Raw genomic sequence first — 24,014 nt, 5'->3', positions numbered from 1 at the left:
TTTGAACTGGACAATTACGTTGGGGATTTAATTAATTTACTGAATACACAATTTGAAGACCTCTATTCTTCAAGAAAATACAGAAATTATAAGTTCCAAAATCTTGAACTAGATTATTGCGTTAGGGTTAGATCTTTAAGGAAACGCAGAGGGTAACTTTTGATTAGTTCTGATCAGCAGCGCAGAGGTCAGAGTTCAGAGGTAGCGTTTTTCGCACGGATGCCATGAGATGTCGCCGGTTCGTAGAGGCTTATGGATCGCAGCCGGGGTGGCTGCCCCCGCATACCTCGAACCAACCCTTGCGCACCCTCCCTACCATTGCAGACAGTCTCGAGCGCGGTTTACGCAGTTTCAGTCTCACGTGTGCAAGCGAGCCCATGTCGACTGGTTCTCTGTCCGTGTGTGTGCATCTCGCACACGCGTCCTCGTGTTCCTCTTCGGCTTAGCGCACCCTGTGAGCCTCTCCCTTTCACGTCCATCCAGTTTGCTCGCCAGTGAACGTAAGTTGCGTACCGACCGCCGCACCAAACAGATAGAATCCATGCTCCCTGGTAGTAGATCCAACGCTGGAGCTTCGACAATCCTTCTCTGTCGAGCACAATGCCTGGGGGTTGCATCCCCACAGGATGTCGAGGATTAAATGATTAGTGAATATACCATTTAGTGTCAAGTGTATATTGCTGTTTTTATTTTACAATGTGTTAGAAGATAGCTGGTTTAGTCTTTCTGGTTAAATTGTTCTTATGGGATGAGGTAAAGTTTCTCAGCTTTTGGATAGTGTGACAGGATTGTTTGCAATGGTGTCAGGATGTAGCAAATGAAATTGTTAAAAAATAATTTCGTAATACATTTATTTGAACTTTGTTCTCTGATAACATTTAATTCTGCTTGCAGAGGAAATAGCAAGATGATAGATTTTGATTCTATGTTTTTGTGTTGATAGGGTGACGAATGATTATGTAACACTGGGTGCTATTGAACGGATCTCGATTGCACAGAGAAGTGATTCTTTTTGAGAAATTTAAAGTCTCATCCTTATTCAGTTCTTCGTCAATGCCATATTTATAAATATTTAGCAAAGTTTAGATAATTGGAATTCTCTTAAGTGCTTTCATATGACAGAGAAGCAAGGGTGTAAACATTGTTAGCAACCAAATGTACCTAGAAAAGTAGTACGCCACTGTGAAGTTTATTTTTACATGATGATACTTGAAATTATCTCCGATCACAGCATTCTATATGTAGAACAACTGCTCGGTTGACCTTTCAGTGATATTTAGAACCTCAATTTTGTTTATAATTGAAGCGAACTATCACTAAAAATTTCTTAATGACGACAAAAATTAACAACATCTTTAAGTAACCCAGAAATCGAAAATGTGTACAGTGATTGCAAGTCTTGTGATTGCAATAACTATTGTCTCCAAAATTATATTGTCTCCAATAACTATTGTCTCCAAATTCCTCGTTAATCTTAATCAATGCAAAAGTATCGGAACGCGACGAAGTTAATTAAATTTCGGCCTAAAATAAATTACGAAACATCAAAGGTTGACAATGGAGTAATTAGAATTATGATAGCAATGGCTTTGAAAGAACTATTAGTGTCTGCTAGAAATTGATCCGCCTTCTGGTGACCGTATTATCCCTTACACGTCACGATCGATATATTCCCTTTTAAACTTGTTCACTGATACGCGTGCGGGGGTGTGCTCGATTCCTTTCACCTGTATGAACGACAACACGGCGATGACAATCTCTTACGTATCATTTACTCGGTGATCAATCGCAGACGAGTTGAATGTTTTATCGAGACAGGTGAAATGCAATCCGCATATTTTTCATTCAGAACGTTTCATTCAGAAATATTGCAACGCGTGAGCGACACTTCTTTTAATTTAGTTTAATGGACAGTAATCTCATCTAATAAGCAGACGATTATGCAATTTCCACTCTTTTCAAATTACTTTTCCAAGCTCGTAATAAATTAGCACGCTTAATAAAGAAAAACTCAAGAGACATATTGTTGAAACTTCTCGTCATACTTCGCAGCATTTGCAAGTGATTTTGTTTAATCTAGTTCTTCGTTCAGCACTTTTAAATAGAGCTATATGCTATATAGTCTAGTAGTTTACTCTATCTAGTATGCTACATAGCTGGTTTCCACATAGTCTAGACACAGCGTCGCCTGAAGATTAATGGATTTTCGTGCCACCCTAAAAAATAAATTGTAGAACATGATATAATGGAATAGAAATAGATAATGTGAACACCGTGTTACATAGACGTATTTTTTAGATTTCTGGATTCTTCACTGCTTACCTCTTGCTAAATACTGACCTTCTATACTTGCAATTTGATCTTTCGCACGGTTGCTATTCCCTTTGTGGGTCAATCGATAACTTCCCTTCCAAACTTGACTCTAGTACATGGTTGTGTGACTTCCATTGCCAAATGATCGTACTCACTCTTGTTTTATGGATATCCTCGGAAATTACTGGACGGAATAAACAAGCTAAATCATCGGTCGGGAGAGCCAAGAATTTAGACAAATATACATACCTTGAACTTCTCCCTTTAATGTAATTCGATTGCCAGTGAATTTACACATGCACTCGCTCGCGATTAGAAGAATATTAAATTATTGAAACGATTTCTTCTCACCACAAAATTGACCAAGCTGATTTACAATTCTGGCAGATGATATTAAAATAAAATTATGAATACGATCTATACATCTGGGAATATTTTAATTTTAGACTTTACGCATTTAAATTATGTGTAAAACATAAGGAACCATTTCAGAAGAACTTGAGGACAATGAGAAACTTCGTGGACGAGAAATCAATTTTTAATTAACTCCAAACATTGACGAATGCTTGGATCCGATCTGATTAAATTCTTTACTACCACAGCTAGTATCAAAAAGAGGGTAGTGTAACGATTTCTTCAAGCTCTAGCAATCGAGCTCTTTACCACTGAACAATCAACGATGTTTTTGGTAGAACGTTCAAGTAAAGATATTCAATCCTACCTTATTCACTCCTCGTTGACGTTGAACTGTCGCACTTCTTCCCCAAGCATAGTCTCCAACGCACTGCAGCCGCAGAGGCTTTACATCTCGTGCAGCTTCGCTGATGGCTGTACTGGAGGCGTAGTCTCCTAACTTGCATGTACCACGTGAGCTGGTGTCTCGTTGGAAATTGAAATGTTCCATGGTTTAGCGCTGCCCAGTCGCTAGACATCCTCTGTCGCGGCAACATTAGCGTTAGGAAGTTCCCTCTTAAGGACCGTGTTACGTCTGTCTGGCCGCACAAGCGAATTTCGGTGTCCCCAGCTGCGGATGTGTTTAATCTGGTAAGTCTAGACACCGCTAAACACCTAGCCGTCCTTCCTTATAGTTGGTCGCAATCTTTCCTAGGCCTTCTGGATCGCATAGATCGCGCAGATTGCTCCTTCTTAATCGATTCGACACTTACACCCTGGTCTTCTCAGTCGAATCAAGATTCTGTCATCTTATCAGTGAATTCAAATTGATTTGATCAAAATATAGGCATTTTGGGATAATTATGGCTGGGTTATATAATTGATTGCTTGAGGTTGAAAGTGATCATATTCAGTTACTTACTCTAGTAAGTCTTCGAAGTACGATTATAATGATAAAAATTAATAGTTAATGTTTACAGAATCATTCGGATCAAGATCATATGACGTGATCGAGATCATAGGTCGTTCGTAAAGATACATCTGAAAAGAATATTAGATATTCTTAGATGATTATGGTTCTATAATAATCAATCGAGATCCACAGTAATGATGGAAAGTCTTCCAGTTTTAGTTAGAGTGTCAAAGAACTTTTCGAGATCTCTGATGTCTGTTTGCATCTTTTGCGCTCGTTAGAAGACTAATTTTCAGACTATAGTGAAGTCTACGAACTGAGGAATGCAGGGTGCTTTGGAGATTCATAGGAAATTGTTTCACGGTTGCTTTTGTGTAACATATCAGAATATGTATATACTGATTCTTGACTCATGCCAAGATCATTCTGTGTTTACCAGTAAAGAGCGTGGTTCTAACAGGTTGTTGCATTCTTTGGCTTCAGTGAAGAGCAGGCTGGACTGCATCTACGCTGCGCTTGCAGTGTCGATTTTCGACGGTCAACTAAAGTTAATTGCATGATTTCATCGGAATGTAGAATAGGATTTTTATCGGCGAACGGCTCTAGTCCTTCGAACCATGTAGAGAACGGTCATTCTGTTGGATGATAGAGACGCCATCGAGTCTAAAAATGGCAGCGTCGGTCAATTCATTCACGGTTATTGCGAACGATACGCGCGACAAGGCTTGAAACCATAAGGCACGATTATTCAAAGATGGGTAACAGGTCGCCGATACGATGTCACGCCAATTGGAATGTACAAGCGGTTCAGCTATTGCATAACAGTCCCCTCATCGATCTTAATAACGCTCTGTACGGCTCCCAAGAAAAATAGGGGACGGTTAATTAAAAATCGAGATATTTTATTCGTTACGCAACCCTGGAATCTGCAACACTATTTCTTGTAGACCTATAAAAGAATTAGAAGCTAGATCAATTAGAACTCAGATCAATTAAAATCTTCCACTTACAATTTTCTGGAACCCAAAGCTCCGACTTAACGAACAATCCTTGAGCGTGTATCACTATTTTAATTGACCTGAGAAACATCCAGGATGGTTCATTGAATGTTGAGACATTTTGTTTGTTATGCAACATCGAAGTGTGCAACTCCATATCTCGTGCATCGATAAATCGATTAAAACTTTACAATCATAATTTTTTTTTACTCAAAAATCCAAGGCTCCGATTTTTCAGAAAATACTCTACTGTATTATTTTTTAAATAATCCTTAGAAAAATCGGGGACGATTAATCGATAGTCGAGATATTTTATTTGTCGCTTAACTTTCAAGTATATAACTCTGTTCCTCTGTATAATTTTTCAGCTGAAAGAATCTTAGCATCTCGTTTGTTTGTATTTCTATTGTTCATTTTTGATCCATCGAACCCAAGTTCCAAGTTGATATCCGTAAATTTTTTACTCGCATGGGATCGAGATGCCTAGAATTCGATGATCTACAAGACTCCGTTACGTCTTCGCGTGTTTCTTTAAACCAGGTGGCGGGATTGTTTCGACGTCTAAAATTAGCAGACGCTTAAATATATGTTCCTGGTGACATTGTTTCGGGTTTGCGCGATGATGAGCCGTTTGACGTGTCCCCCCTGGTTCGCTCTGAGGAAGTAAGAATTAGGAGATCGATTACTATACTTGTGGGTACCCTCCCATCGAACTACTCAGAAGTGATTTACCTCTAAACTTTATTCGAAACACAGCTACAGAGCTTTGTACCTTGAATTTGAATAACAATAAGATTTGTCCCTATTTTTACGATATTTAAAATTATTCCTGCAGTCATTTCTTCAAATAATAAAATATGAAATAGTAAAAACATAAAAAGATCATGAACGTGTCATTTTGAAGTTAAAGCTTTATCTTTTAATGGTATTTTGACTGTTGAGCGAAATTTCTAGCTTCTAATGGGGCTTATTAATTATACAAGTTTTATATAAACATTGTATAAACTTTATATAAATTGTATAAATTTTATATTTTGATATATTCTAATATTGCTAAGAAACCATAATTTATGTATTTCTCCTAACGATTTTCATGTCTTGCAGGAGAAGACACCGTCCGTCGAAGAAAACCAGCGAACGTGCCCGCCGCTTGAGGAAAAAACGCGTCGATTTGTAGCGTTAAGAGGTGAGAAGATGAGCAGATCGGACGAAATGATTGTTTGGAAGGATTAGGAAATCAGAGGACAGTTTTTTCTAGCAACCGATGAGCACAAAAATGTATCGTCTGGTCCTGCGTTAGTAAACGGCGCGCGCAATGTCAACGACCAAATGAAATTGTTAAGCTGCTTGTTGTGGCCGTGTTACATCGAGTTAAACGGGGCTTTGTACGATATAATAAGCACCATTGACATAGACAAATGAGCTCCGAATTTAGCCTGTCGTGCGAGATGAGGCTTTGTCAAGGATTCGGTGCGGTGTGAATGATTCAAACGCTTGTCGTTGGGCTGGATATTTCCGGAAACATGAGTTCTCTGATTAAGAATACCTCTACGCGAAATCTATTATTCTTAAGAACATTAGACTTCATTCAAAAAATTTATTATAAATGTAAAGAGTTGTCGAGATGCGTTTCATCGTTAGCAAGAAATCAGAAGTTTAACAGATTCGTGAATGGTTGATTTAATGATCGAAATTCAACTAAAAGTAACAGAATGGAAACCGTTCAGACTTTTTCCATATTTATCTTGTTGTCCTAAAAGCAGCGCTTCTGATTCGATCGCCGGAATTACTGCGGCTATTAGAATTGACATCAATACAGTTAGCAATCAATAGGCTCGCTATTGCCACAAGAATCGTAGAAACGGTTGCTACAGCGTGGCCGGTTCATTTTTCTTCAAATTGCCGCGTGGAGACAGCTGTTCGTTTGCATTCGTTCCAGCGATTGTGTCTCCGCAGATGATCATTATTCAATCAAATTGAAGCCGCGAGTGCGGTCGAGCGTTCCAACAGTTTCCATTCACCGTGATTCTTCGACTAATTAGATAATCGTTTCCTCGTTTTTTTTAACGATTTTCTGCACCGTTAACGATCTCGAGCACGGGAAACTAGAAATCCCTCGAAAAGCCGTACGTTCTTTTGTTTTCGGCGGCGGGAAAAAGATATGTGCGATACACTGTTCACCTGGCGATCACCTAGATTCGACAAAGTATATTGGGTCGATCAAAGAATAGTTCCTCCATAGCCCCGACTTGGCGGCGGTATCCGTGCTCGTAGACGTAACAAACCGCGGCAGAGACCTTTTCGTTCGGCGGAATAACCGTGGATCAATTGGCGACGGAGAAGTGAGAATACAGATCGTGTAACCTTCAGTAAGTTAACTACATTTGACCTCAATGCAATAATTAAGAGCAATCAGTTCGTGAAAGAATGTGCTAAAGCCTGCGACGTGATGCGTCGCGTCGCGCCCGCATCCCGGCCAGAACAAGAAAGAGATTCGTAACGATGAATTGGCATTTTTTTCCACCATCGCCGTTGCTCCATATCCGCCAATTGATTAGGAGGCTTAATGCACGAGCCTGTGGCCAGATCTAGGTCGATTCTCTGATCCTTAAACGATCATGCCAGCCGGAAGACTCTCCGGGTTCACCGTCTTGGACTCGTGAATCCGATAGCACTTTCGTGGGCGCGATCGATTAAGCTGTAGGAAACGTCCCCTTCAACGGACATTATGTTACTTTAATTGCTCCAACATACATGACGAATTGCCTCCTACCAATTCTGATCGTTTTGAGTAACTCCTGTTCAGGTTTCTGCTTTCTCAATGCTAACCAGCAATGCTAAGTGCAGAGGCCATCCTCTTGTAAAGGTAGAGACTGCTGATAGCTAGCGATGGACTGTGTCTTCTAGTCTTCTTCTTTCAAGAATTTCAATGAGCTGCAAATAACATAAATATTCTGAAAGTTTATCTAACCATGACTGTCATAAAAGCATTAAATCTGCGGTCTAGTTATTGAGTACAATGTTAATGAGGATAAAATTAATCTACGGATCTATGATGATTTTGATAAATTACTTCGCAGTGACCTCAGGCTAATGGAAGTAATGTAATTGGATAAGCGGTCATTTTCTTGTAGAAGACTTACGAAGCGTTAGAAGTACGCGCACGTTAAAAATTGTTTCCACTTAAATCAAAAGCAGCATATCATTCTTAAACTACATGCTATTAGATTATAGTCTAATTTATAGTCTTGCGCTGTAACACGATTGTACTATCTGTGCGTAACAATTACGAGCAGATTATGTTAAATTCTGCTTTCTCTGTTGACGGTCTAGGAGCGACGAAGGAAGATGGAGAACGCGAAGGAAGAGACGATAAATATGCAATTGATCGGCCCCGACAGTCCGTACAAGTAGGTTCTATTCTACTTCGATTTTCCACCCTTAACTTGGTTACAATTAAACGGGATTGAAATTGATTAAGCAAACCGTAGGTCCATCACTGTTAATAATACTAGAAGGGAATGGTGTATGCATTATGGCATTATCATATATTTACAAATTGCTGCTCGCTAAGTATACACACGCACGCATATACACACATGGGCTATCCCGAGTTCCACTGACAAAACTCGGAAATACCGATTACATTTGCAAATTGATGCGATTGCAGGGTTAACAATGAAATCGCCGGAAGTGGCCTGAACGCGTCGGAAGTCCCAATATCGCCGGCTGCAGACGCAGAAGACTATGACCCCCATAAGCATCGAAATAGGCCGAATCCAACCTCGTGAGTAATCGAAATTCTTATTCTGTTTCTCCTTTGTATACTGAAGCATTATCGACGAAATTAATGACGATCATTGATGCGAATGATTGGTTGCTTTCAGAAATGCGGAAACGTTGATCCACTTGTTGAAAGGGAGTCTCGGTACAGGGATCTTGGCGATGCCGAACGCGTTCTGCAACAGTGGACTGGTGACTGGTGTGATAGCGACAGTGATTATCGGAGTGTTATGCACTTATTGCCTTCACGTATTGGTGAAGGCTCAGTACAAACTGTGTAAACGGTTAAGAGTTCCTATATTGAGTTACCCGATGAGCATGAAGTACGCTTTGCAGGAAGGGCCGGAGTGTGTCCGATGGTTCGCACCTTACGCACCGTAAGTAAGAGCACTCGACACGGCCACATAGACACGCACAGAACATTCGTCTTCTTCTTGCTTATCATTGCTTGAACTGTAACCTAATCGACTGCGGATTTTATGACGAAAATCAGTAGATCAAACGCAGCGGAGACATTCTAGGAATTTAAGAATGATTCTGTATTAATTTCAACTAGTCACAACTATCAAAAAATGAGATGAATGTCTATACAGCTCAGTTAACTTGCAATTAATACAAGCAGTTTCTGTTTTGCATAAAGTCACCTGTTGGGTAAACATCTGCGGATTTTATGTTTGTGCAAGGCAATGATAATTGAAAATTCTCTGAGCCTTTCTATTAGTAGACACAATCATGTTTTATACGATTAGATGTCGAATTGAGTAATTGCTATTACAAATTACAATGTTTTCATAAACGTCCGCAGTCTAGTCATTGGAACTTCTACATAATAATAAAAAAAAGGAACTACTAAATAATGTTAGAATACAAAATTAATTGATAGATCAATCACAAGAAGCAAGAATAATGTAGAAATTGACATAATCAATATTTTCAGTTCTTGTAGATAGATCAGCGTGTCGTCTAATTGCTTTTTCGAGATGTATCGCCCTCTTAATTTGCATAGCAGTCTACCTGTGTGTCAAACAGATTCGATTTCACTGAAACATTCGACCTAGATTAGTTTACGTAGCTTCGTGAAGTTTTAGCGTAATTTTCTTGAAACGGACATAGTCTGGTTATGATTGATCGATTCTACTTACGTCCTGTATGCCTTGGTTTCTATTTTCAGCTTCTACCAAAGACAAACAAGTGGGTTCATAGTCTTCTCGTGTAGAAGGAACAATATTTGGTATTACAAATGACAGATAAAAATAACTTTGCATAATTTCAAACATTACATATATGAGTAGACAAATTTTGGTCAGAATTGGAAAATTGCCAGAGCAATCATTTCACTCGGATCAGAGATCGCTAATGATAGACTAACTTCGAACAATCTATTTCACATCAGAAAATCGACTCTCCTCCCACTCTCTCTCTTTCTCTTTCTCTCTTTCTTTCTCTCTCTCTCTCTCTGCCTCTATCCATTTGTCTATATCTCTGTCTCTCATACACGCACGCACAATCATCAATCACACAGCGGCGTCATAGTTCTCCTTCAATTGTAACATGAAAGTTGCTATTATTTCCAGAGGACTCGTAGACGGGTTCATGATAGCGTATCAATTGGGAATATGCTGCGTTTATATCGTATTTGTAGCGTCGAATATAAAGCAGGTAAATAACAGGTGTAGAGATACCAACCCTCTTCGTCACCCCAAAAAGCAGAGGAAAAAGTGCCAAATCAAAACAAAATAATGTAATGATAAAAAAAAGATTAAAAGAAAAAGAAAATGAAACAACTCTATCACAAAACGGATCATTCGGATGTATATACTTAAACATTGTCCATTTTTCTGTTGCTAAATGCAGGTGGCAGACGAGTACTGGGAACCGTTGGATGTTAAAACGCACATGCTCATTTTATTGCTACCGTTGATTTTAATCAATTACGTAAGGAATCTGAAGCTACTGGCGCCGTTCTCCACCCTGGCGAACGCGATCACATTCGTCGGCCTTGCCATGATCCTAGTCTACATGTTCGAGGACCTTCCATCTCCTAGCGAGAGGGAGATGTTTGGTACCTTGAGAAACTTCGCCCTTTATTTTGGTACAACGTTGTTCGCGTTAGAAGCTGTGGGCGTGGTGAGTGTTCCAGTTTCCATTCTTCCAATTCTTCTTCCTTTCTGAACAAGAAAATTATCCTTCAATATGTTTTATCTGCTAATTATGTTCAGATTAGTATTCAATTAATTAGCATCATTAACAAGTTATTAATATAGCACTCCAAGTTATACAACTAAGTCCAAACAAGTCTAGTCTTTCTTACAATAGATCTAGAAATGAATTATGAATATTATTAATACATAATATTTACTGTAAGGGAAGTTTTTCCAAAACGCTCGAGAAATCCAAGAAGTGCAATTCCAAAAAATGATTGTCGCATTAATATACAGCAGCAATTTTGTTGCAAGATAACTTCGAATCACAGAGTTTGTATCGTCTTCAATTATAGTCGCGTATCTCGATCGATCTATCTTTAGATCTCGTCGATCGCAACTGTCGGCGGTGGCGAGTAGCCTGCGACTAGAATAGATTAACGGCGCCGCCGCATCGTTAATAAACAAATAACTGACCACTTACGGGCAAGTTTGAGATTGCCGTTGTCAGATTGTGTCAGTGCGTCAGAGTGCAGTCCCTGCTATTATTTCCCAGCTGTTCTCAGCCCGAAGAATAATCCTCAGTGGCCCTCAAAGCGTGGATTATCTAATCTACTCCCTCCAAACATAAAGTAAAAATTACAGTCAATTTTCAATCCCTAAGAAAATATTGAAGGGGACAATACATCGATAACAATTAATTAGACCTTATACTTATCAATAATTAATTTTCTTGTAGATCATCGCGCTGGAAAATAACATGAAGACTCCACAATATTTTGGAGGATACTGCGGTGTCCTGAACATCGGAATGACGGTGATTGTGGCTCTCTACATTCTGATGGGGTTCTTCGGATATATAAAGTATGGTCCTAAAGCTGGTGGTAGTGTCACCTTCAACCTGCCTCCTGATCAAATGTAAGCAGACCATTATAATCTACATATTTCTTCTACTAATTGTTAATCGTAGTAATACAAATCCAGTAAATAATTTTTCTTTTCAGCATGGCTCAGAGCATCAAGATAATGTTCGCCATCGCCATCTTTATAACTCACGCCCTCCAAGGATACGTTCCGGTTGAAATTATATGGTACACTTACCTCGACCACAAAGTGCAAAAGAGAAAACTCTTCTGGGAATACGTCTGTCGAACGATCATAACTCTGTCCACTTGTAAGCGTTCACAACTTTTCATGCCGTTCAAAGATCTATTTCAACAATTAATCTATTTCTTCTCGCAGTCACGTTGGCGATCACAGTACCCAGACTGGGCCTCTTCATCTCCCTCTTCGGCGCTTTATGTCTCTCCGCGGTGGGCATCGCATTTCCAGCGATCATCGAGATCTGCGTGATCTGGCCAGAGAAAGAATTCGGTCCCTGTATGTTCATGGTGTTGAAGAACATCTTTCTGATCGTCTTCGGTCTGGTTGGTCTGGTGGTTGGCACCTACGTCAGCATCGTCGATATCGTCGACTCATTCAAGTGAAGCAAGAAGATGATCAGCAGGTATCCATCATGGAGAGCAAGGAGAGATGAAACGGAAAAGAGGGAGAGAGGGAGAGAGATGCTCGATAGGAACACATGGTTTGCATAGGGTGTGGGCCGCAGCTTCTCCCAGTTTAGCTTAAAGAGCAGCGCTTTAGGTAGACAGTGCCCCGTAAATGCAGTGGCACAATGATCTTTAGGGAATGCGAGCAGCCAGAGAGCATTCGGGACGAACGCTTCGATCCCGTCACCACCGTTAGCTCACTTAGGCCGTTTGTTTTAGATTCTTAAGACGTAGGTGGGAGTCGCGCGGTGCTGGGCGAGAGGCGTCGATCTTTATGATACTATCCACGAGTGGGGCTGAAGATCCTGCAATTGTATGGAAGTTTCGGAGTTTAAGAAATCAATTGAGTCGATGACGCCGAACTTCAAAGTTTAGAGATTAAGAGTCTAGAACGGAAGAAGCCTTTTAGTTGTTAAGTTGTAGTCAATTAGAGCAAAAGAGATGCGAGGATCCCGAGATCTATGACTTAGGAAATTACCAACGAGCAGGTTCATCATTTTGACGCCTTAAACTCCCTAGCCATTTCCAAATGGAATATGATCATAAAGCAGCTCCACTCGTGAACAATAATTTTAAAAAGAAGATGCAATCGTCTAGCATATGTTAAATGAAAGCGAACAATCGGGCCCAACACTGGGCAACCAACGATGTTCGATAAATGGAATGAAGAAACGGGAAAAAGCTATATGTACAGAAAGTAAATGATCGACAAACCTGAAATCTGTGATCGAAGATTTTATACAGGAATGAGCGATGCATTTCTATTGAATTGTTGGACCAGTTGCAGATGTATATGGACGTTAATTGTTCTCCAACTTCCGGATCGGATGTCCGCAATCGTTCAAAGGGCTATTCCCTTCGTCTCGGTGACACGAGTACTTACGAGTACTACGTACAGGCGTTGACAGACAGCTGTAGGACTTAAGATACTTAGGAAAGGAATTGATTATTGTTAAAGCTAAGCTAGGAGAATTAAGAGAATCGACCCCACAGCTGGCAGTGGAGGCTGATCCAGTTTCAATTAATCTAGATCTAGAACTACATTTCCCAAGAGTGGCTCTATTGATGACCAAGATTCGTTACGAAAATTTATCTAGGAAAATGTAGAACCAGGACAATGATAGAAGCTCAGAGATGTTCCCACAGTCCCAACATAGATGTCGAATTTGAACAACACAAGTTAATGAAGATTAAAAATACTTTGGTTTAGATAGATATGCACCAAGACTAGTCGGCACTGATTGCTCAACAACCACCATCTAGGAGAAACTCAAAGCAAGCAAACTCGCAGGACAGTTTCGAAGACGTTCTTGAGCATCAAAGGGTCCAGAGACATTCTCCAACGCCTGGTTCCCATCGGAACCGTGCACCAGGACGCAGGGAAATCAGGAACTAGAAGAAGAAAGTCTATGACAGATGCCAGCAATACACGTAGTACATTGTTATGCCTTATTTTCTATCGAGAAGCTTGTACAACGATTCTTGCTGTCGCAAAAGCAACGCAGGGTAAACCAGACAAAGTTCGAAGTACACGATGAAATCGAGATTTATCGGTGCTTCGTGTTTTCACTGCCGGGAAATCGCTCGGATCATCGCGCAGGAAAGAGGAGAAGAGGAGAAGCAGAGCTTGATGAAATACGTTCGATGCATCCATGAATGATCCATGGCGATCAATTTTCACTTTGAACGCAGTTGCCAATTTTACAAATCAATTTGGTTTCAATGATTTAATATAAAGTCTAGTTTAATTGTATCTCCATTTGTAAGTTTGTTGATGATTGTCTGATGATGATTAAGACTGGATTATTTATTGGTGCATCGAGCGTAGAGGGAGGAAATAACGATCTCGTCGACGATCGCTCAGCCATCTTCCTGTTTTTGCGTTTTCGACGATCGCACAACCATCTCCGTGGATTCTGCCGTCAATCTTTCCGTTCTCGCTCGAACTACGCACGAATTTTTTTCGATTTTCGTAGAAATTCAATTCGCATAAACGTCCACATTGTCTCCATTAACGAAACGTTCCTTAATCTGACAGACAAAAATTCCTCGGTTGCTTGATTCGTGTTATCCGAATAGAAAAGCATAAACTCGTTGAAAACTGTGTGTACCGTGTTTCGAAGGGAATTTCTATTTTTCAAGTTTCTGCTATGTTCTACTGTCAAACAGATGGCTCATTTAAACGGAACGCATAATTATACGATAAGAAAATCAATGAACTATGAAAGTAATGGAACGTGATCGTTTCAATTAGATGCTTAAGGAAACCCGATGAATTTCGCAGAATCTCCGGACCGAATATCGAAGATCGTACTTACGACGAACGGGAAACTTATTCAAGATCAGTCGTCGAGTTTTGTACGTTTCTAAGCGATGTTTCTTACGGGATCTGCATTTTTGTGTATATGTTTTGAATTTCAGCTCGTTTTTTTTTTGTCATTATACCTCTGATATAATAAACTCTCTATTCTTACCTGCGCCGTCTGACTTATTCCGGCGTGTTCTACTTCCATCGTCTGTGTCACGTAAGTAGGTATGTATTCATCTTCAGCATACTCATTAACAAACTGTGGATTTTCATGTGGAATTAAACTAAAAATTGTCGAGGTAAAATAAGAATGCATGACAATCCGCAGTGTACTCAATCGATCTTCAAGACAATTAAATTGAATATTAATTTTCACATCGTTTCGAAATTTTAATCAATTTGATTTGAACGTCTTTCAGCGAGATAAAGTGGAATCAAGTTAAAGGCAACGAAGATCAAGACGCGCTAGGGTAAATGAATGAATATATGACGGTCTTTTTTTTATATAATGTATTGTAATTCTCACTAATTCGTAGTTTCTAGTTAATCGCTTCGTCGGACATAGCCGGGCTATTATTCCTCTGTAAATCGGATTGCAACGCTACGATTCAACACGTCAACGCTTCCTGAATATCCATCTTCCTAGAGCTCGAGGGTGTGCTTCGGACTGACTTTCATTTACATTGTTCATTCATCCATCTCCTTGGTAAAATTCCTTTCTCTCAGTTACCTCACATTTACTAAACGATCCTTTCGTAGCTCATTCGTTGCGAAACATTTCTTACATTTTTCACATAGGTAGAAACGAACATTTTCGCATCAAACGTTTAAATATATTTACTCTAGGATTAAAAGAATGGGAATTGAACATTTTATGATTGCCAGGATTCATTGCAGTTTTCAGCTTGTTATTAATTCATTTAAATCTGCAACAAATAATTTCACTTGTGCGGCTTTGACATAAAATTAAGAATTCTGTGTCTGTTAAAATTCACTGCAATTATTTCAATCGATTCATAATTCTTTTAAGAGCCTGGAGAAAATTAATTATCTGTTCTGCTTTCAATCGGTATGCAAATTGAAGAAATCTTTCGCAGCGATTCAACGTTAATTTAATATCTTTTCTTCGTCCAGGGATCATTTTTAACAAAGGGATTCTGATCTGTGCGATCGATTCCTCTGTCGATGACCATCATTCGGGACAGAAATAAGGTACGAACGTTCGTCGGTGCTTAAATATATGTTTTTTTTTATCTTTTTATACGTGTAAACCGAAGGATACATCGCTTAATAGTAAATCGAACCGCGGTATTCTTTGCGCTATATCGTGTCCTCGCTGTCTTTGGTACATCGAGACCGTCATTGAAATTAATGATTGCTCTACGAACGAGAATCGCGCGATAATGAGACGGGAAATAATTAGAACGAATCACAGAATGAACGGAATGATACTCCGTTGATAAACAAAAATTTGTAGAATAATTAGACTACGGATTTTCGATATTTCTCGTACGTGCATTATCAATCTCTGAGACTTTCTCGATCATGTTAAATAATTAACACGTGCTTGCTTTATCGTTACATAAACGTCCGCAGTCTAATAACAATATCGAATCGAAAATATGGAAAATAAATCCTCTTGAATTGGTAGGTTCGATGAAGAATGAAAAGGAAATGGATTCGATAACGTTTTGTACATATCCTACTGTAGCTTACTCTAACCTCGCTCTATCAACTTAACAATATTACATAAATAAACGCAGGCAGTTTCCCTATCTCTCTATAAAATATTGAACGAAGTGTCTCGTTAACATTCCCGCAATCACCGGTACAATCAAGCAATTGTTAAATAAATTATTACTCTCCGCGAATATAAAATACTCTGCGCTAAACAAATAAAACGTTCGATCGTCAACCAGTGGAGCGACCTTGTGCATTTATTTAAATAAATATCACCTACGTCTGTACTAATTCAAAGATTCGCCAAAAGGCTGATCTTTACATAAAATAAAACGAAAATGCGTTAATTGCAAGAAAAACATCACAGTTTCAACTTCACGAACGCGTTCAATTCATTTCAATATCAAAATATTGCTATCTGAAGAAGTTACGGTGCACCATGAATCACACCACCAGTTGAACACTAACAAAATTTGGGAAATGACAGATGTATGAAAAAGAAAGAAAGAAGATGAAAGAAAGGAACTGAAAATGGGGGTTCACGCTGTTCGACGCAGGGACCAGCTACGTCATGGGGTCCGGAGAACCGATCCGGCACCAAACGAAAGGAAACAATGGGGGAAACGGGTTTCGGATTACGCGTGGTCACCACTGAAGTAACTACTCTGCATCATGAACAGTTTGTCGATGGGGTTGTGAATCGCGGCGTGCAAACTTTGCGACAAGGATGGCGCCTCGTGCGATGTTGGCCCGTGATGGGGGTGGGATCCTCCACCTTGATGGCCGCCATCTTGGCCGCCGCCGCCCTCGTTTTCGCCTATGTCGAAGCCAGCTTCCGTTCCGTCCAGCGACAAATCGCTGCTACAGAAACTCTCTCCCGAATGTCCAGGATATGTGTCTGAAAATTGATAATAGGTTCTCTAGATTCTGCTAATTCGACTAACGCGCCCACTAATTCGACAATGTGTCGGATCATTGTTTCAAATCGGGCTTCCAATGAGCTTGAGATTGTGAAAAATTCAAGGTCTTAGCAAGATCTTGATTATCCCTAGACACTTTTATTAATATATTTCATTAACACGTTCCGTGCCGAGCTTTTTTTACTCGAATCTTCACACTTTGATATTTTACTAAAACTTGATGTATTACGTGCAATTATTAATTCTCGTACACATAACAACGTAACAAAAACTTATCAACGCCCATTCTTGCGGTGGAAATTGATTCTTCGGTTCTAAATTTCTTGTAAACAATTTGTTCAGTTCACTAAGTAAACATGCAAGCGTGTACCATCGATGGTACACGTGGCACGGAACGTGTTAATATTTTACAAATATTTTATTTATTAATATTATATTGTGTCAGAAGGTTTCTGATTCGGATTTAATTAGATCTTTATGAAGAATACCAATGATCCTAGACACTTTTCTTGGAGCTTAAAATCTTTATCAGCTACTTCTGGATTAATTAACATTATATTGATAGAAAACCTGGAACTTTTAATTGAGGTTTAGATACAAATTTCTTCAGGTCCTTGTCAAGGTCTTCATTAGTCTTAGACACACTTCTTTGACTCTAAAATGCTTGATAGATCAGCTATCCTTGAACTTTTTGATATTATAATGTTAGAAGGCACGGATTTTTCTTTGGATCAAGGAGGGAGCTATTGTTCTGGGTTTTCGAGGGTGTCATAGAAGAACAGGTAGTCAAAGAACAATACAATTTGGAGATGCACCCGGTTCTATTGTTTCTACGGCGAGAAAGAGACTTACCGTCGGGCGAGTACGGGTTATTGGGGTTGAGCGGTTGCGTGGCTGAGGAGAAGCTAGACGATTCCCCGTCGCGCATGTTCATGGCGTTCAAATAATGACCTGCGAACGAGATCAAACGATTGGCATTTTGCACCGAGTGTGTCTTTTTGCAGAGCCCCATTAACCAGTCTTCGCTGATAGTGTGTGCGGATTCGTGAGTGCGATGCGAGAAGATTAGGATCAAAGCAGGAATCAACGTCTTCGTCTACTCAGAATGATTGCGGACAAGCGAGGTGAATGATTCAAGCACGAATCAACTTTCTGTTAACTCCAGATTGCAATGATACATGGTTTGATAAAATTATTCTCGTTTCAGGAACGAAGAACATTGACAACAATTGAAACAATTGACGAGGATGTTGAAGATACAAGTGCTTTTACCAAACCACGTGCGAAGATCGCTCTTTCATGAAAATGTTTTGATTGATGAAGAGGATACTTGCAATTATATGAATACAGGAATAAGTTGAATCAATAAGAAGTTACTAAATAATAATGAAATAAAGATAATGAAGACGTTTTGATTGATGAAGTGGAGACTTAGAGAACAGGAAATAATTGAAGCAGTAGGAAGTTATGAAATAATAATGTAAAATTAAAATAACGAAGATGTTTGGATTGATGAAGAGTAGATTTAGAGAGCAGGAAGTAGTTGAGACAGTAGAAAGTTACTAAATAATGGAGATGTTTGAAGAGTCGAGGAAGTTGTGGGAGCAAGAAGACAGAAAGAACATGGCTTACTGTGATCGCTGTGAGGGCTTTCCGGTCGGCGTTCTTCCTTTGGTTCCTTGTCCGATCCAGGCTCGGTCTTCGCTTTCCTCTGCAGCTTCTTCATCTTGGCCCGCTGGTTCTGGAACCAGACCTGCACCACGCGAACACTGAGACCAGTGTCCTTCGCCAGTGCTTCGCGGACTTTCCGACAGGGTTTCGGGGAGACCTCGAACGAGGCCTTGAACTGACGCCTCTGCGCTGAGGTGAGGATGGTCCGGGGCCGTTTCGGACCTCGACGACCATCGCGGGGCCGACTTTCGTCCAGCAGGTCATAGTCTGTCGAGCAATGAATCGTTAAGCACTCTGAAACATCGTCGGAGTTAGTCGAACGTCGACGAGCTCTGGCGAAAATCAGACATGTTTCCATTCAATCAAATTCGAGGATGTTGCTGATCCTCGCAACGATCACTGTAACTTCCGAATAGCAAGCCCGAACACGTTAAGCTCGAGAAACGAGACGAACTAGGAGGACAAAAGAGACAATCGCCAGCTCCAAGAACAATCCAAGTAGACAGACGAGTAAGTGAATTTAGGGGAGAATATTTCGCCGACTGTTGAACCCAAGAGATCTTGTTGAATAGAAACTGTTTGACCGAGTCTGCACGGAGTCCTGACTAACAAACTGCTCTTCTATGATCTAACGTCAAAGAGAAAATGGAAACCCACGAACGCAGTATCTCGACTCTTTATAGTTCCCTTCGCAGATTGGCGTACAAAGTAATCGACTCTCGGACCGCATCTAATTACGGTTGGTTTAAGTGTAGTTACCTTGAAAAGAGACAGCCTCGATATGAAATTCCTGTAGGTATTTACATTGGATGTCTTTAGATTGTAGTAGTACAACCTGCGAACAATGCAACAAGGTATGTACAATACGTTCTCGCACGTGGGTCGTTTATTTTCTTAATAAATGTTCCGTTTCAGCGTGAACCGAAGGAGCCTGATCGCGTCGCGGTAAAGAAAACGAACTTCAAGCTAGAACGGTCTTTCGTTAATCATCTCGCACGGATCGCCAATCTTCCTTCGAGACAACGCAACGATAAAGGAACGACGATGGTCGAGCAGTTTGCTGTCGAAGCTCTGAGTGCTAAGGATTAATTCTTGTCTACCTAACAATTTACGGAAACGCGGGTCTAGAAGGGTCAACAAAAATAGTTCTCCAAGCGTTCGACAAATTTGTCCTTCGAATTGAAGTATCGGGGCTCGAGGAAACGATAAGCTGAAATGAACGAAACAAGGGACAAAGCACAGCAACAGAGAGAAATATCCAAAACACACATCTTGAAACGGTATTGCAATAATCATTGGGTTGTGTTGAAAGGAATCGGTGGCACAGAGGGCAGCAAGTTGTACAGCGTTCTTCGAACTTTTGAACTCACTTTTCTATTATTCTACTCTAGATAGACGAAACAAAAGCAGATAACTAGAAGCTCCAACATAAAAGCAACCGAGGAAAAGAAAATCTTAAGCTTCAAGGTAGACAAGAGAAAGTATAAAAGATAAAAAAAGTTATACTAATAATTAACTGAAATTTGTGTAAACTAGATGCAATTAGTCCATTGGCTATGACTCGACACAACGAAAGCAAGCAGTGGTTAAAGGAGAGTATATTTCAAGCTGCACGATACAGAACATAATACAGGTGAGATGAGGATCGTAGAGAGGGGAGGGAGACGATTAATTGAGCGATCGAGACGAACCTTGGGGGCTGTTCAGGTAAAGCTCATTCTCGTAATCCCTTTTGCAGATCGGCTGGCCCTGTCTCAGGAAGTATTGGGTGCCCGGTGGAAGAGGCTGGCCGCAGACGCAACACGCGAAACACTCGACGTGGAAGACCAGACCGGGCGCCTTGAGGACGAAGTCCGAGCAGCTGATCTTCTCCATGCACCTGGCGCACTTCACGCTGAAGATCCTCTCGTAGTCGGACCTGCAGTAAAACTTCAGCTCGCGAATGAAGCAGGACTGCGTGAGAGGAACGGCACAGACGGCGCAGGAAAGACATTCCTCGTGGTAGTTTCTTCCGGCGACCTGCATCACGTATTTATCGGCTATCGTACGGTCGCAGCCCGCACAGATCGTCTCCAAGAGGCCGGACTCCGTTTTCACAGACACCGACGGCTCTGAAACCAAAGAACTACTCTCAAGTCGATGCTTCGTTGTCTTATTACATTTGTAGTTGAAGTAACTAGTTGTCCACAGTTGGAAGCGGTTCCAAATATTTATCTAACAGGCGTACGCTTGCAATTGATAGACTGAGCAAACAAAAAGCGGGATATAAACAGTAGATTGCTTGTTTTGTTGAAAGCTGAAGACGAAGTACTTCAATCTTTCAGAATATGATATTGCGGAGTTTCATGCAAAATAAACATTGTCTGCGTCGATCGCAAGGTTCAGGAGCCAAATAGAAACTCCGATGCAACAGTATAAATACAAAACAAATCTACTTTTACTCTTGAAGTAATTTCTGTCTGAAATCTTTGATGTAAAACAATCCGTGATATGCGAAATGGTCTTTCAATCATTTTTCTCTGAAATCTTCGACATGAAATGAAAATTGTGCATGCTACAAAAGTCGTTCAATGGTAAATCGTAGGCTGCGTTTATTCACAGAAGAATTGCAACAGTTTTCTATCGAGTTTTGAAACCGCGAAACAGTTCCGCCGCGATAGAAATAAATGCATGGGGAGTTATTCTGACTGATATCGCTGTCGGACTGAGAAATGTGATAGCGTTCTGGGAGCGAAGCAATATCGCGAGGCCCATGAAATTTATTCCGTCGCTTATCGATTGCCGATAGTGATAAAGCGATGCTACGACGGAATATGATAAGTTTCTCTGTGACAGTCATCTCGTGTTTGATCGGTTCGCTGTAACTATTCCTAAACAGCTACAGCTACAAGAAGATTACCGCTACTTTTACACTGTATATTCTTCAGCAGATATTTTAATAAGCATTCCATTGTACACGACATCGTGCGCATGAAATTAAGATTTACAGAATAATAGACTGTGGTTCATTAACAGAGCAATTCTCTTTTGTTATTGATGCATAAAATAGCCTACTCAAAGAATTCCAAATATTCCAGAAAATTTATTAGTCATCATATACAACGTCGAAGAATAGTGTTTAAGCATATGCTAATACTAAGAAACTGATCTTCACATTTTATAAATGGAACAAATATCTTGTTTCTCAATCGTGTTGATTGTATTAAAGAGAAACGCATCTCAAAATCGAAGTTAATTATTTATCTACTAGTAAGCACTTCCACCGACTTGTTTCTTAATATTTTAGATACAGTAAAGAAGAATACTTTCTCCCGAAACAATAATGAAAACCAAACATTCGCTACACACCGAACTACAAAATTCCTACCACTACTTCTGTCTAACTAGAAAGCACACTCAAGCTTCAATTCCTCCAAAATTAATAACTCAATCAAACGTAAACACTATCAAACTGAAGTTTTACGATTCTACAAATTGAGAACTACTTTTTACCTCCATTGTTATTATCATTCGTAGGTCTAAACGGCATCGGCGGCGCCGCGGAGCCCATCGTCGGCGGACCTGATTCAGCCTGCCGGTTCAGGGTACCGGGAAGCGGCGGGTAGAATTCCAACATGGTTGCAAGTATCCGAAAACTCTTGATACTTCAGTTCTTATCACACTGTTCCACTCACTTCGAAAACCCTCGTCCGCGATATCCTTCGAAATCCGTAAGAACCGTCTCGATCAACCTCTGCAACCACCCCCGATCACTGTCAACCCTCTTCCACCCCCCGGCGTCCAGAGTCACAGTCCAATGAAAAGAAGAGCAGCCACAAAACAAGGTATCACGAAAGAGGCACTCGAAGCGTCCGTAACACGAGAATTCCTCGCTCCACTGTTCCAGGCGAGGGGTAGTTCACCCTGTTCGGGTTCTTCGAGCCCGGTGACCAGTCTCAAGGGAAGATCCGATCGTCTGCAGGTATCCTGACGAGCATCGAGGTTCGACGAGCCGTCACGGACCGGGCGTTTAGCATCCTGAGGGTTGGAAACCGAAACCGATTTCTTTCGCGGGGGCTGACGGGGGTGGTTTTCCCTGCGAGGAACACCGAGGGAATCGTGACACGATACGTGACAGCTCGAACCTGTGTCGGCCGGCCGGACTCTGAAGCTTTTTTGACGGGAGCCACCGCATCGACAGTGAAAATCAACCCCCCTACAGACGACGACGCCGACCTCCACCCCCTCCAAACCGAGGCGCCGCGAGATAGACGACCGATCGACGAGAGTGAACGGGGGCGGGAGCTCCATCCCTTGACGAGGAAGTCGCGGATCACGACGGGGGATTGGCGGCGTCCGGACCCGCCCTTAGAACACCAGCTATATGGAGGGGATGCGAAGGCGTCGCGGTGCTCAACCGGTTGTGTTTCAACCGAGGAGATCAATATCACGCCGACGCCAGTGACGTACACCGGATTTAGGGTGCGAATTTCTTTCGGTTTCACCTCCTGAGGATTTTTTCGGCGATCAAGACCGCCTGCGGATCCCGCTGTTGAATATGAGATGGCTGGCTGGCGAGGGCGCTCTTTTTTTCGGGACAAAGGGTCGTTTGTAGGTTTCATCTCGTCGCAATTGCCCGTCGGGTTCTTCGCAAATGAATCTAGAAGCTTTGGAGGATATATATATATATATATATATATATATATATATATATATATATATATAAATTATAGTTTTGGAAATGTATCTAGAATTTTTGGAGGCCTTGGGGGAAGGACACTTTAACGCCTATGTAATATGGTTCAGTGTTTCGATCATTTCAATATAAATCTGAAAAATAGAAGGTTGCGGTTGAACTACCATATGCTGTGTGCTCGGTATGCATAAAAATCTGCCGAAACCAACGGGATGACTTTTCGGAAATTTCTAGAAATGATAGAGATACGCGTAGAAACATGCTTACTTTGACTGATGTCAGTCTGACTGCCGTTTAAGCTATTAACAACCTTACACCCTCCTGTATTCTTTCAGATCTTATCAGCTTGGGAGCTAAGTAGATTTGTCTGGTAATACCCAGGGGATACTGGATTTTCCCAGTCGCCTAGAGAGAGAGAGAGAGTTGCTTTATCCAATAATACCAATTGTAGAATAAAGTTAGACTGCAATACCTGCATATACAAAACACTGATTCTTTGTACAGTTTCTACAAAAATTCTTTATAATTTCAGGGTCTGAGATGTCTTCGACCCTCCGCTTCAAGAGTTAACACGGAGAGTGTCGCGTCGGTCACATATAGGTGACACTAATTTTTAACCAGGTTTTCAAGCTCATTTATATTGCAATATGTTGAACAAATTGAACGTAG

General features: G+C 40.7%; 3 protein-coding genes and 2 long non-coding RNA genes across 7 annotated transcripts; 2 read left to right on the top strand and 3 right to left on the bottom strand.

Annotated features, from left to right (window-relative positions):
• Nucleotides 1-46: 46 nt before the first annotated feature.
• On the bottom strand, nt 47-3,217 carry LOC117218664 (uncharacterized). The gene is made up of 2 exons (XM_033467212.2): nt 3,035-3,217; nt 47-604 (listed from the first exon to the last, which is right to left on the bottom strand). The coding sequence occupies exons 1-2, from the start codon at nt 3,215-3,217 to the stop codon at nt 470-472; spliced, it is 318 nt and encodes a 105-aa protein (XP_033323103.1). The 3' UTR covers nt 47-469.
• Nucleotides 361-14,564, top strand: LOC117218662 (proton-coupled amino acid transporter-like protein acs). 2 transcript variants are annotated; one of them, XM_033467209.2, is made up of 10 exons: nt 361-500; nt 5,722-5,803; nt 7,951-8,027; nt 8,288-8,404; nt 8,505-8,777; nt 9,975-10,059; nt 10,255-10,527; nt 11,281-11,459; nt 11,546-11,715; nt 11,784-14,564. In XM_033467209.2, the coding sequence occupies exons 3-10, from the start codon at nt 7,966-7,968 to the stop codon at nt 12,026-12,028; spliced, it is 1,404 nt and encodes a 467-aa protein (XP_033323100.1). In that variant the 5' UTR covers nt 361-500; nt 5,722-5,803; nt 7,951-7,965; the 3' UTR covers nt 12,029-14,564. The 2 variants fall into 2 exon arrangements, with proteins under 2 accessions (XP_033323100.1, XP_033323099.1); XM_033467208.2 differs by lacking the exon at nt 361-500 and adding an exon at nt 3,233-3,357.
• On the bottom strand, nt 10,286-10,955 carry LOC117218665 (uncharacterized). The gene is made up of 2 exons (XR_004489816.2): nt 10,760-10,955; nt 10,286-10,568 (listed from the first exon to the last, which is right to left on the bottom strand). It is a non-coding gene; the product is annotated as an uncharacterized LOC117218665 (long non-coding RNA).
• A 327-nt stretch (nt 14,565-14,891) lies between the features above and the next one.
• Nucleotides 14,892-23,253, bottom strand: Lmx1a (LIM homeobox transcription factor 1 alpha). 2 transcript variants are annotated; one of them, XM_033467210.2, is made up of 5 exons: nt 22,163-23,248; nt 20,362-20,781; nt 18,632-18,937; nt 17,852-17,950; nt 14,892-16,977 (listed from the first exon to the last, which is right to left on the bottom strand). In XM_033467210.2, exons 1-5 carry the CDS (start codon nt 22,284-22,286, stop codon nt 16,715-16,717), a joined length of 1,212 nt encoding a protein of 403 aa, XP_033323101.1. In that variant the 5' UTR covers nt 22,287-23,248; the 3' UTR covers nt 14,892-16,714. The 2 variants fall into 2 exon arrangements, with proteins under 2 accessions (XP_033323101.1, XP_033323102.1); XM_033467211.2 differs by lacking the exon at nt 17,852-17,950 and having other exon boundaries at nt 22,163-23,253.
• On the top strand, nt 18,810-21,895 carry LOC117218666 (uncharacterized). Its single transcript, XR_004489817.2, has 4 exons — nt 18,810-19,950; nt 20,062-20,137; nt 20,207-20,303; nt 20,409-21,895. It is a non-coding gene; the product is annotated as an uncharacterized LOC117218666 (long non-coding RNA).
• Nucleotides 23,254-24,014: the final 761 nt, after the last annotated feature.

This window comes from Megalopta genalis, chromosome 1, assembly GCF_051020955.1.
Source record: "Megalopta genalis isolate 19385.01 chromosome 1, iyMegGena1_principal, whole genome shotgun sequence".
NCBI lineage: Eukaryota > Metazoa > Arthropoda > Insecta > Hymenoptera > Halictidae > Megalopta > Megalopta genalis.
This window is presented reverse-complemented; position numbering and strand designations above follow the sequence as displayed.